General features: G+C 41.1%; 2 protein-coding genes across 2 annotated transcripts in view; both read left to right on the top strand.

Moving 5' to 3' along the window:
• The first annotated feature begins 3,345 nt into the window (after nucleotides 1–3,345).
• On the top strand, nucleotides 3,346–5,374 carry tmem177 (transmembrane protein 177). The gene is made up of 4 exons (XM_083908810.1): nucleotides 3,346–3,381; nucleotides 3,796–3,843; nucleotides 3,983–4,235; nucleotides 4,555–5,374. Exons 3-4 carry the CDS (start codon nucleotides 4,035–4,037, stop codon nucleotides 5,284–5,286), a joined length of 933 nt encoding a protein of 310 aa, XP_083764936.1. The 5' UTR covers nucleotides 3,346–3,381; nucleotides 3,796–3,843; nucleotides 3,983–4,034; the 3' UTR covers nucleotides 5,287–5,374.
• Nucleotides 5,375–7,655: 2,281 nt separating this feature from the next.
• ptpn4a (protein tyrosine phosphatase non-receptor type 4a) overlaps nucleotides 7,656–13,937 on the top strand; it is a gene marked incomplete at its 3' end in the record, with an annotated part of 59,289 nt that continues 53,007 nt past the window's right edge. Inside the window, 1 exon segment of the mRNA XM_083908895.1 lies at nucleotides 7,656–7,781.

Genomic DNA, 13,937 nt, shown 5'->3' with positions numbered 1-13,937 from the left:
AACTCAGCAACAGGTGACACCTATGAAAGACAGAGAGAAAGTGGGCTCTTCAATTCATGTTATCTTTGGTTATAAAATGCAACACTTCTAATTTAAAGAATGCTCAACAAGACTAACGATGGCTGCGTTCCTCTCATTATTAAGTAATCCGTGCACGGCAGAGTGACGATGAGCCACAAACCCTGAAGCTAAAGCAAGCAGCTATGGAATTCAACCATCAATCACCATTAGCCTGTATTATTTATACATGTGGGTTTCCTACACTGTGACATGTCAGAATGCCCATTGCATTTATCCAGTGCAATACATTATATAACATGTTTGTAATGTAGAGAACAGCTCAGTTTAATTACAGTCCTTATTTTATAACATCAAGTCAATCATTTGAAGCTGCCTCCAGAAGGATCTTATTAATATATTATTTAAGCGATATTACACACAAACACCAGTGACTGGCTGTGTATATGTACAAAAGAAAGGAAGACAGGACAATGTTGAATGTGTTGTTGGTTCAGCAATGACACAAAAATCCCTGTTTTTCCCCGAAATGCTCATTGGAAAGTCCGATGCTCACCCTGTTTGGCGTAAGCTGCTATTGATTTAGGCTTTGGAAGACTTGTAGGAAGCAATCAAGAGGTGGTGAACTGATTGACTGGATTACTGATTTATTCATTCACAGAGAGGTCACTTGACTGGATTGGACAGCAAGTTGATGGGATCTTAATTTCAGAATCGATCCCTCTGTGTCTCCTGAATACTCCTCTCTTCTTTTTTTTTTGATAATGCAGGGTTCAAACCGAGTGCAGCTTCTGTCTTTCTGATGAAAGCCATACACCTATCTCACGAAGGACAGACACTCATTTGTACTAAACCAGATGATGTGTTCAGTGTTGTTTAATGACGCACTTGTAGAACTTCTAATGTCGATTTGTCTCGGCATTCATAATAATGTCCACATTGTGAACTGCAAATGCCGTTCTGTGTCATGGATCTTTAAGTGCCAGTGACGTCTGTGTGCACTGACACGTGAAATACATGAGCCCATTCATCCATGTGTAGGGAAACACACACACACACACACACACATTGAGTCCAATACACATCAAGGTCCAGGCAGTGCAGCCTTGGCACAGTGGTGACCTGGAAACCACTGGACTCTGAATAACCCATTTTGTTTTTCTACATAGAGCAGGTGTCTCTCTGTTGAGGTCAACGCAGTCCCCTTTACACTGGTCTGAAATGCCAAGGCCTTCAGTGAACCTGTGCGAGAAGTCACCAATTCCCTTTTCAAATACAAGATCTTGCACTTTGACACAGTCAGACTATTTCTGCCGCCACAGGTATTAGGTTTCTTCCTGTTTGTATCGCGCTGAAGAAAGAAACACACCATAAAATGCTTCCAGACGACTGCAGCGCTGACACGGCTCTGTGTGGTGTTAATTGTGGTATAATTGCACATGCAGGAATATCTTGAACACAGAAAAGAGACGATTCACAACTGATAATAGAATTGAATTAAATGGACTAGAATTGAACTGAATATTGGATTCTCCGTCTTGCTCTTCACACACACACACACACACACGCGCGTGTTACTCGCGAACACACAAAGACACACCTCCTTTGCCTCTTGCTTGTTTCCATGGAGACGGCAGAGAGCTGTTTCCACCAGGATCAAACCGTCTGACTTGATCACAATACATACTGTATGCACACTCACACACAAATACTCACAGTAAAGTACATTTTTTTCAGTTCTACCACATCAGTGGCTGTTATGGCCTCTTTCGTTCATACAACATGTATCAGTCTATTCATGTTTATCTCCCATTTGCTGATTTCTGCAAGTTTTTCTCTGAAGTGCATATCAGAAATGTTTGCATTTTAAGGATAGAGCATACGAGTACAATCACATCAGAGGGTGATGAGGGTTGAGGCTTCTGACGTGATGACCCATGCACACACATTCATACAGCACATTTTGCAGTTAAATGTCTCGTCCAGGATACAGTAGCATGTAGAATGACAGAACCAGGGATCAAACCTGTGACCTTTCCATTTTGTGCACATAGAAATGATGTCATTTTATTTCATAGCAACTTTTCTAATACTCTTAATATGGAACCTTTTATTGTTTCAGTGGCATCACGTTGTCAGTGAATCATCTAGTCACTGGTATTAGAGGTCATTACACTGTGATCTAGCAAGTTTGCACTGAGATAGATACTGACAGTTTTCTCACTGGTGTCTTAAGCAACTGCATAACTTTCACTTCCTCCTCAAGCCGGTGGGTCGTGTGCAGCCAGTCACTGATTCAGTCAAGGTTCAAAGAGGATCAGGTTTTTATGCCTGTGGGGATATGTCTGCTCTGCATGATCTGCCTCTCTTCAACGTATGGCACAGTCAATACAAAAAAAAAAAATAGTGACCTCTATTTGTTTTCCTATAGTTACTGTTGAACAGTCTGGGTGGTTTGGTTCCTTGAGACAAACAAATAAATAATCACAGACACTGTTGGCAAATACATAGCAAGGCTATATGACTAATAACAGTAATCAGGGTTAGAGTTAGGGTTCTATTCAGAAGTATTTTATAACTGTACTACAGATACTTATTTATTTTGTACTTGTTGCTTCACTTCTGTATTGCAATAAACCTGCTCGATATGGAAATTTACTACATTCTGCATTATTTATTTATTTACTTTATTGTATTGTTTAGAGGAATATCGTTGGCTGCTTTCACAGTGACTCAAAAAAATTCACACATCGTGCAGAAAGATCTGTAAATGAGAAGCTACAGCGCCTCTGGGTGTTGGGAATCTATCCCTACAACCCATTTCTTCTGAGTTACCCTGTGATTCCCAACCCTAGACATGCAAATGGATAACATCGGTTTACCATCACATTATATGAGTTAATACTGTACACTTGACAAATTCAGAACTTCTCAACTTAACCAACATATTGAAATATGACCTTTAGCATTTGGCATGAAAGGCTGTGCAATGAGATAATACAAAAATAATGTATAAAAACACAATAATGCCGAAAGAATGCAAGGCCAAAAATATTTTATATAATGTTCCTAATTTCATTGATATCCCTGTCTTGCCTGTATTTTCAAAATAAAGTTTTGAAAATACTATTTTACTTTTTCACAGCATGCTGTCATTATATTTAATCTATGTGTTTGATGGCTATAGAAAAAAACACCTCACATTGTAACATTCCATTTATATATTGTACTTATACAGTATTGTGTAAAATAAAGTTAGTTATAAAAATGTTTTACTTCCGCTGTCACCGGAAGTGGACGGCTGCCATGTTTGTTTCGGTGTTGCTAGCCTGCTGCTGTCCTTGTAGAGATTGTCCACAACATGTGAGTGATTTCAATGAGTTCTCTCGCTGCGAAAACAGCCAAATTCAGTTAAATTATCAGTTATAGTCATATTTAGTCATTGAGATAATGCGGTTTTCATCGGCATCATTTTTTGTTTATCGTTAGCTGAAGTTTCGGTTGTGAGTGTTCGTGTTAGTGTGCGTATGTAACAACTCAACAACGTAAACTTTTCTGACGTTATATTCCTTTGTTAAGTGTCACGCAAACTTCAATGTGATGAGAATATATTTTTCTGTAGTACTGTTTGTCAGTGTCTGTCAGTGTGAAAGGCTGTCTGACAGGCAAAATACACTCATTTGCATAATATGTAAACCATTAACCATAGAAATTAGTATAAATAAACATCAGTGATGATGGTGATGTTATGACGTTTACCAAATGTTTCTTCAACAGGACAACCGGGGTTGAAATTCCTGCGTGAGGTGACCCTCAGAAACTCAGGTGTGAACACACTAATGGGTCTGATAACGTCTGACCACCTCTCTCTCACTCGGATCAGTGTCTTCTTTAGACTACATACTCTCAGTGACATTTAAAAGAGCACTGACACTTATGAATCTGCTGTGTCCATCATTCACAGATGCTACCAGCTGACGTTTGCTGCACAAAATCAAGGACAAATAGAAGGCGACATGGCGGCTCGTCTCTTCAAGTTCTCCAGACTTCTTCAGAAGTATCGCACCCCTTTGGTCGTTGCAAGCTGTGGGGGGGTGTTTGCAGTCAACATGGTCTACCATGTGGTCCCTGATGTGTCCTACCGACAGCTGTATCAGGCCTGGTACAAAGGAGAGCCAGCCACACTGTCTGAGAAGTTACAGGAGCTTTTCCAGCAGGTAGTGTGTGTGTGATTTGTATGTATGTGTGTTTGCAGAAGACGTATTTGTGTACAGTTATTTGCAGAAATTCCAAACTCAAAAGGACATTTCACTAAGAAATCTATATAATATCCATAATATATAATAATAATAATATGTTAATTCATAGCAAGAGTTTTACAGTAGCTCACATGGGAAGAATTCCTAGGAAAGTATTGTTTTTAATTCAGTTATGTACAGCACATATTTAATTAGCTATATTCCTATTTCATGGTGCAGCGATATGAATAAAGTAAGGGATTTAACTGCATTCCAATGCTATTGCTGTCATCCGTAGGTGCTGAAGGATTATGGCATCAGCTCAACCAATAATTTCTCTGCCTTTGCCTCCTTTGGGTTCCATCCGGTCGGTGCTGGTGTCCCTTGGCTCCCTGCTGGGGCCCAAATTGGCATCCCAGCAAACTTTAACAGCACAGCTGATGACTCAGGTGGAATCACCAACCGCAGCATTTTCATCAATGGCGAAACGGTGGACTGGAGCAGCGAAGCTGGCTCAGCACTAAAGGAGGCACTGGTGTTTTCCCCCGGGGCACAGAAGTTCGCTATAGCGCGGGAGGTTGCCCGTTTGCAGAATGGAGGACCTGTTGTCAGTGCTGCTGTGGCCCCATTCTGTCTGGGTGGAGTGTGGGTGTACAGTGTGTTGTTGAAGCAGGTGCTTGGGCTCCATGGTGGACCTTTACTGCTTCGCGGCGCAGCGAACGCTTTGGCACTGTGCCTCGGTGCCGTATCTTACGTGCTCACCTCAGACGCTGTCGCTCATTGGATTGACTCTAGCTCAGACAGACGTGCAGCTGGAGTGTCGCGTGATTACGCCAAAGGAGGGGTGGAATTTTATGATAAGATCCTGTCCAGAAATAAGACTTTGCGCTCTTTGATGGGCCAGAAGGGGGAGAAGATGTATGCTGCCAGTGGAAACTTGTTTCCTGCTAACCTGCTTCAGCTGAAACACACACCGTACACATCCAGGAGAGAAGGGATCGTTGCTCTGCTCAAAGAGGAGAAAGTTTGACAACAAACAAATAGATTATAGTGATATGTGAGAAGATTTCTTAATACAACACTTGTATGGATGCAGAACAATTCTCATGACAAGAACTGGTGTGCCATACATTTAGTGTCCAAAATGACTAACCTATTTATGTGACCCAATGTTCAAATAAACAAAACATGTGTTCGATAAGATATTCTGTCATTTGGTGTTTTGGTGATGTGGCAAACGGTGCTTTCAGAACCATTTTTTCCATACTTTCGCTAATATGTGTAAAGGCCGACACAGGTCAGATTAAAAAAAAAACAGAATTGCTAAACTATAATTGCATTTAAACTTATAAGAGAGGGAAGCAACATTACACGATAACAAACGTACAACACTGGAGGTTTGCAGTTGCACATCTTTATCACAGCAGGCATTAGAGAACAACACGTGTACAGTGCAGCGTCTTTTCACAAAGCTGCTTTATGTAATGGTTAAGAGACTTTAGATGAAGCTGGTAAATCCAGCTCCATCTCTCTGTCTTCCATGTACTTCATATATATATAATGAACAGCAATGTTATTTGATCCTTCTCAGCTCAGACCTGAGCACCCACATGTCATTTACATGACCCTAACTAATGTGTTTAGTGATAGTTATCTTAATATTATGCAGCTTATTGTGACTCAGATACATCATCATATACAATATGTAGCACCCTACAAGTTCCCTGAGGTTGTCTGACCGCATATTAACAAGACTCAGATATGGTATTTTAATTACATTTCTTATCTTCTACTCGGTGGATTGAACTAAATATAGAAGCCTGTAATTAATAGCGTAACAGACAGACATGCATTGACACTTCTTACATCCTCGGCTGAGATCATTCCATAGAAACAGCTACAAATTGGATTTTTTTTCCTGTTTGAAGAATAGGAATTAAACCAGAAGGTGCATGTTCTGATACAATCTGGACATAAAAAGCATGTGAGATGTAAGAACACTAAACAATCCTCAACATTTGTGTAGACTGTCAATTAGAACGTTCTGCAATCTTTCATTGAGAAATATTTGACCAAAAATATGTGTTTGGGTGTAAAGAAAAGAGAATGTTTCTATCAAGGACAGGGACAAAAAAAGAAAGCTTTCACTGAATTTTGAGGTCCACTCCATCGTTTCTCTGACAACAAAGTGGCTTCTGAGTAAAGCACATTAACAACACTGGACTCATTGTCTTGCTCTAGTTGCTCCGCTTCATCGGCTTACTTCATTGTTTGCACCACAGATATTTGTACAGTGGACCATTGTTTGCTGAATGGTGGGTTGTTTCTCTTGTGAGCCACCGGAGGTCAGTACAGGCTACATTGCCATTCTCACAATTCGTATTCATTTACTGTGTCTGTGAATGACAGGGCTACATGACAGGGTCCATTCAATACGAATGGGCAGGGTTGTACTTAAAGTGACAGAAATAATATTCATTTAAAAAAACAAAAGAATGAATCTAATGATCATCAATTAGTAATTCTGAAATTCTGCATTCTACAGAGGTGGAACTCAATTTGTTTAATCATGTAATTATGCATATTTTGTTTGTATTATGGAGAATTTCATAATAAATGTGAGTTTTGTCATATTTTATACACACAGTGGTATATAGTAAATAACAAACATGTCAGCATGTGTGTCCACGTGGTGAAAATGTTTTGAATGACACAATTTGATTTTGCACATTGATATTTAAAAAAAAGTATATTGTAATAGTTGAAGCCACCATCGAAATATAAAACGTCACTAACTGCACATAAAACGTTACTCTCGTGTCCCTCATTAATGACAAATATTGCATTGAGACAATTTTTCATTGAAACACATTCTGATTCTCATTTTGCAGCAGGGTGCGCTCAAAAACAAACAGCGCGCCTCCCGCTTTGTGGCCCCGCCCCTGTGCGCTCGGGCTGCGCCATTACGTCGCTGCACGGATCAGTGCTGTGGTGCAGGCAGGCAGGCAGGGACAGGCAGGCGAAGCAGCTGCAGAGACTCCGAGAAACGCTGACAACAACGGACAGGCTCATGCGGAGAAACTCGCACGCAACATTTGCAAATCCGCCGATTTAAGGTCCAAAAAAACCCTACAGCTGTGACCGCTTTGCTCGTTGCATTCGCATTGTTTTTGACGCACGCGTGGGATTATATTTCGCATTCTGCCGACCCGAAATGACTGCTGGTCCTCGCGTTTAGCCAATGGTTACTGCGGGGGCTACTGCTTTGTGGATTATCCGTCGTTGCCGAGCCAGTCGCATGGTCGAGCCCGGAGGAGGCCCCGCTCTGCTGGATGGATGTGTGTGAAGCAGCGTCGGACTACGAGTACTGGTGAAGACGGTGATTGTGATGATGCTCGGGTTCCATCGGCAGTGGGTGAACTGATCTTGGATGTTCGGGCTACATCGCCCCGACACAAACCATTTCCTCATACGGCAAAAATTATATTGCTTAAAAACTGGACGCCCCTGGAGCAGTTTATGACGGTAAGAGAGACGTTCGTCAACCGCAGGCCACCAGCTTTTACAGCCATCTGACGTTAGCTAGCGAGCTAGCTTAGCGCTGTCACTTTTATCCAAGTTGCTGCCCGCACAGCTAAACTGGCTAATATTGCGAAACAACGCTGGGATAACGTCGCGCTAAAACCCTGCATTGTGACTGCACTTGTGTCCGTTTGAGTTAACTCTCCGTACAAAGAGAGTGACGGTAAACATTTTACTCCAAAACCTTAATAACCAGGGCTTTTTTTGTAGCTTGCTTGTTAGCTCGCTGTTTCTTAGCCCATTCAATATTTCGCAGCTGCCAAACAGTTGCCAATACACGGTGCGCAGTATCGGTATGCATTTAACAAGTTTTATTAAATCAGTAAAAATGTGCCTTATTTGGTTAAATACGCCGTCAAAGACTCACTCATTCACTGTACACTGCACAATAAGCCCTTTAATGACATGTTGGCGTTCATTGGAACCAGTGCGGCGTCATTTGTGTGTTACGACTGTGGCTTTAAATGTGACGTAACTTTTATTATAATGCAACGCTATTAATGTAGTGATTACTGAGAAGTAACGTAGTTAACGTACCTTTTTACTTGAAGACCTCATTAGGGACCCACATGGAGGTCTGCACGAAAGAAACAGTCAATATGTAAATAACATATTATAACAAGTTTAAACATTCAATATAGTATATATACAGTAAACCACCTTCACTTGTATACAGACAGGAGCACCACATTCTGTTTTCTGAACTATCAACATGCATATTAATCGATAGATGATATTCCTTATTATGGTATAACAGGTAGGTACGACACCATCTTGGCATTTTAAGAAGCAGTCCCATGCTATCATGTCTCTGCATGTTGCTGTTTCTACAAGAACGCCTGAAATGCACAGTGTATATCAGATGCTGCAGATGGACGTTCTAACATGCACAGTGTATGAACATGAGCTCCTCTGTTCCTATTCTAAATCATTGACAGAGAATATGGTGGCCAGAAGACTTCATTATCTCATTACTATAAATATTGAATTCAACTGGTTCATATATTTGTGGGCTTTTGTTGTCATTCGTTACCAAATATTTGATAGGAATGCTCTCATGTAGTAGTGTCACATTCTGGAAATGTCACAGGGAGAGGTCCTGTGAGAATAAGCTGCTTATTCCCCCTGGCACCAATAATAAATAGTTCATTGTTTTTGTGAGGCAAATGACAGAAACAAGGAGTCATGTTCAGTGGACGAGCAGCTGTTAACTGTGCAGTGTCAAGTAATCATGGATGTCAGCGTCCTCCTTTTCTCTCTCCCTCTCTTTCTCCCTGGATGACGTAATCCTCCACCATCCATGCCACATCTTTTGGGTCGCAGTCGGTTCCTCTGCTACCCCGCTGCTCGCCAGTCTGCTGCCGCTGCTGAGATCATATGGACGCTGCTCTTGTCCTGTTTGTTTTAGCCCGGAGCTCTCGTCTCTCCCTTCTCTGGCACGCTCTCGTACTGTTTAGCGGTCTAAAAAACACAATGAAGCACAATGAAATGAAAGAAGTGTCCACACCAGTAGCTCATGAATGGCACCCCAGTGAGGGGCAGCTAATGAAGGAGCTGTTGATAAAATCCGTGTAGCAGTGTTCATCCCTCGGCATATCCTCCGTCCTCCGTTTTACTTTGACTTTTTTATCTGTAAGAAAAGATGCTGGGTATTGTTTTGACAACAGCGTCTCTGCAGTTTCCATTTCTCAAGGATTCCATATAAACATAACGCTTTCATGTGACCGCGCGGAGCTTAACTGGCAACCGCTCCTTTTCCCAAATGATTTTAACCTAATATTTGTGGCTTTTTTTTTTTGACCTGAACACATATGGGATTCCCTGTGTGGAACCTGATGGTTGCTGAAGCTGAACTATTTATCTTAGGAATTAGGCCTGCCATGTTGTACATTTTTCTATTTGGGGCACCATTATTACAGGCTTGGATTGCTATTAAAGCAGCGATGGCGGTTAAGATTATATTTGCATTAATCTCCCCGAGACTGCTGTTACTATTATGACAGGCTCGGTGGATGCATAGCAAGCGACTTTAAAGGTCACTGAAGCCGATTATGTAATCAAATGTAGGTGGCATCCAAACGTCATACTTAATATTGAATCATATCTAATTAAGCGCTCATTTAGTGAGAGACACCCTTCAGATGTTGGTTTTATTAACTTACCATTGTTGCCAAATGCCAGCTGTTAATTATATGTTTTCACCAATACATTTTTATCTGACCCACTTTTTTGTTTGTTCCCATACAATTGCTCTCTAATGGCTGTTGTTTAATGGTTCTACATAAAATTCTACAGCCAGATTATAGAAGGGTGTTTCTTTTATGCAACATTCCTGGATGATAAAAAGAAAATCTCATCCCTGACATCTTAAACATAGAGTAGAGTTGGAGGCTGAGCAGTGGTGCTGGTACCAAAACACAAATTAAAATGGCAGAGCAAAGTTTGCTATCATGAAACCGAAAATAAGTCTGACCATTTCAATAATCCGAAGTCATGCTACAAATCCATACATGCTGTGCTGGACAGATTACGGAAGAGAACTATATTTCTTTCTGTCCAGTCAGTGAAGAAGTGGACAGACTCATCTGGTGAAGATTAAATTGCTTGTGGCACTGGCCTCGCTTTACTTAAGCGGTGCACCTGAACCGGCTTTCCCCACGTTTTACAACATGAGTGTTTGTGTGAGACGGAGAGAGTGAAGGTAGTAAGAAATGAATGCAGGAGGAGAAGGCATGGATGGGAATGGAGGGAGGAAGACTGAAAGGGGCACAGGTGTGGCAAAAGTAATTGGGATCAACTACACCTGCTATCATGGGGCTGAGCGGCGTCCCATGGGAGCAAGCTGGGAGTTTCATCAGATCCCAAGGCAAATTGGGACTCAACTCTAGTTGTGGAGTATGATTCAGAGGAGGAAACTGTAATTCACCCTGACATTGTTTCCAACTTTTCAATCTCAGAATTCTATTGTGTTGGTTATTAACTATAATGATCACATTAGTCTCAGCCTTGGGGCATACCCTGCAAGGCTGCATGATGTATTTAGTATGAGCAGATTTGTTGGACAGTGTTACCTGTAGCAAAGGTCTGCATTGAGAGAGCAAGGCGAATGAAATTGTCCATTGTCAGTTCTTTTTTTTTTTTTTCCCATGAAGTGACTGAAAGCTTTACTTGTAAAATAAACGTGTATTAAGCAGCACTCTGTCTTCCTGACTTTGGTTGAAGGATGTAGGAATTTGACTGTTTCATTGTCCTTTCAATAAGTTGAAAAATGCCACATATTCATGTCCACGTTGCAGCCAATAGACCTGTCACTACATGTGCATTGTCATATCATCTCTGCAGGGGTATCTCCCTGTGTTTGACTGATATAAGTAGACGAGATGCATAAAAATGACAAGCATCTGCTTAAACATCATAAATGGCCCCTCAGAGCAATACGGTCAAAGGTCAACCATTGTTTTTGTCAGTCTGAGAGGTTGAGAGATGTGTACACACTGTGGGACGGGCTGGGAGTACAGAGTGTAAGGAAATGTGAGGAGCATTGTATGTTTAAGATTGCGTTCCCCAGTGCTGGTGCAAAATCATCAGATCCGGCCAATGGAATAATGTATATATCGGAGGTTGTCTTTTACATTCACTCTGACATTTAGCTGCCGTCTGACCTTTTGTCTCTCAAGTCATTTCATCCGTTTTTGGCAGCCGCTCACCTCACCGTCTCTAACCATTATATCAACCTTTGTTGTCGTGCTATCAAGGAAAATGATTGCAAACATTATTATTAGTGAACTGTAACGCAGTCATAGTCTCACAGCTTATTTCTCTGTGTTATAAAGACACACACTGTTTCACTTTGCATGGCGCTGAGTCGTGCTGACAGCCGAGTGTTGGTTTGAACTGATGGAGAGGACTGCTGCTCGGGTGCTGCAGGCAGGATACATTTTCAGTATTTTAAGACGGTCGCATTTGCATATCTTGTGTGAGTAGGCTTTGAATTGTTGCCAGAAGTACTATGAAAAAAGCCAAGTTGCATTGAGAACTTTCTGTCACCAGTTGTAATATCAATAGGGCTGTCAGTACACAGTGGTGTGTTTGATCACCAGTTCAGTTCTATTTACCTTAAAGATCCCTCACAAGATTTTCCCCTTTATTTGAGTGACATCAGGCTCCTTGTTATCTATGTAGACAGCTGGGTGGGGAGGGGCGATATAAGCGTAAAATTATTTCATGATATTTCTGGGAAATTGTAATGACATTTCTCAGGTTTAAAGTATTAAAACACTATGAAACTGAACATTGTTTTATTGATGATTGCAGTTAGCAGTATTTAGTAGTACATAGTGGAAAAAAGTTACTGTATTTCCATTCCATTCCAGTGAACTGATGGCCATTTAATTGGTGCATGTCCAGCGAGATCAGTCGTCTTTCAGCCACACTTGTGTTGACGTACTGAAGTGAACCAGCCAAACAACAATCCCTTCAAATACATATCAAGCAAGATATCAATACAAAGGTAGCTAATTGGTGGAGAAAAAGCTCTGGGCCTCACATCACTCGGTTTCTTTACGCCGCCATTTTGGCAGGAAACGCTGATGCAAGAATGAATGGAGCCAGTGACGGTTTCAAGCGAATATAGGTGACCCATTTCTTGGTTTCTTTTCACTACTATGGAAATATCCAAAGTAGACATTGCAGAACCTGCACTATTCTGACATCTTTCCCAAGCTTTGCCTCATCCTACTCCAGAAAATAGTTAGAAATTACACTAAACGCTCAACATAAACAAGCGCTAGGAAGCATTGGATTATTTACCCCTGATATGACGTGATCACTACACAAGCAGAATCCGTTGCCTGTGGGTTTCCTTCGCTCAGTCTTCTCTGCTCGCTTTAAGTACATTTTATGGCAGTGATCCACCTTTGCTGTCTTTCAGGATCTTTTGGAATCTGGTAACATTTTCTTGCATTTTCATGTCTCTGACTGGTAATGCATCCCGGGGCACGACAGCGATCCATCACCTTCACTTTTTTTTTTTAAATGAATACAGCTAGCGTTTCCTGGCAGATTAGTACAGCACGGCTGCCTGCCAAAATGGCGTTGTTTTGTTTCCCGCTGTTGTATGCTGGGATTGCATGACATCAGCTTTTGGCGCTCTGTGGTGCAACTAGTCAGCAGAAATCAACTCCCAAGCCCCAAACACAGCTGTGTTAACCTCACGTTAAAGTCACAACGCTATAGACTGAATGCTTGGGTCGAAGCTGCCTTGACACATTTAGACCAAAATAGAAGGCTAGCAGGCCCATTTTAGTAGTGACACATTTTGACTGCTCTCACAGAATAGCTTTATCAAATATAGATGCATTTGTCGGGCTTGTAGCGTGGTAATTTCATTATTTATTTCAGAATAAACAATGTTTATTCATAATTGGACAGTTATTAAGTGGTTGGTCAGATCTGGATCTTGCCCTGTCTTTGTCGGTCTGTCTCTCTGGTGTTTTGGCATTATCGCCTGCATATTGTGGTAAAAGACCCCTATATGCATCCATACTATACATTATTTCAGTGTAACACATTGCACTGATAGTTGTAGTGGTAATACTCTTACCACCATTCAGGCTCAGTGCCATTTCTGGGAAAAAAAAAGATTATACAAACAAATCCAGGCGATTAAGCCCAGCTCGACCTTGCTATCAGTGCAGGGGTTCGATTAAGAGAGACATTAACGCATTACAAGATCATTGATGATCATTAGGTAGGAGATGGATACGTTCTCCAAATTTGGTCATGTGATAAATGGGGTGGAACGGAAGGAAACAAACGTTATATCGAAGCTAACTGACTAGCATCAATGTGTATAACAGAATTAAATAACAGAATAAATGAAGCTATATTAGATATTTGGTTGCATGGATGAAACATCGAAGGTTTAAATAAACAAGCTGTTTTATTCAGTACATACAGGGAACACCCAGTTGTATTGGTATGTTTATTTTTGAAGGAACATCAGTTTTCCCAGTGAAAAGTTTTCATTCAGCTTGATGGTGTAGTTTTTATTCAGTGTAGTGCTGATGCAAATAATAATGAATGTAAATACATACTAAA

Source organism: Microchirus variegatus, assembly GCF_963457635.1.
Source record: "Microchirus variegatus genome assembly, chromosome: 22".
Lineage (NCBI taxonomy): Eukaryota > Metazoa > Chordata > Actinopteri > Pleuronectiformes > Soleidae > Microchirus > Microchirus variegatus.
Note: the sequence above shows the minus strand (reverse complement) of the source record. Positions and strands in the feature narration are given on the sequence as shown.

Bases quoted from the DNA above. Each gene is read 5' to 3' on its own strand.
- tmem177 (XM_083908810.1), top strand. From the start codon at position 4,035: ATGGCGGCTCGTCTCTTCAAGTTCTCCAGACTTCTTCAGAAGTATCGC. The intron at 4,236-4,554 runs GTAGTGTGTGTG...TGTCATCCGTAG, and splicing joins TACAGGAGCTTTTCCAGCAG to GTGCTGAAGGATTATGGCAT.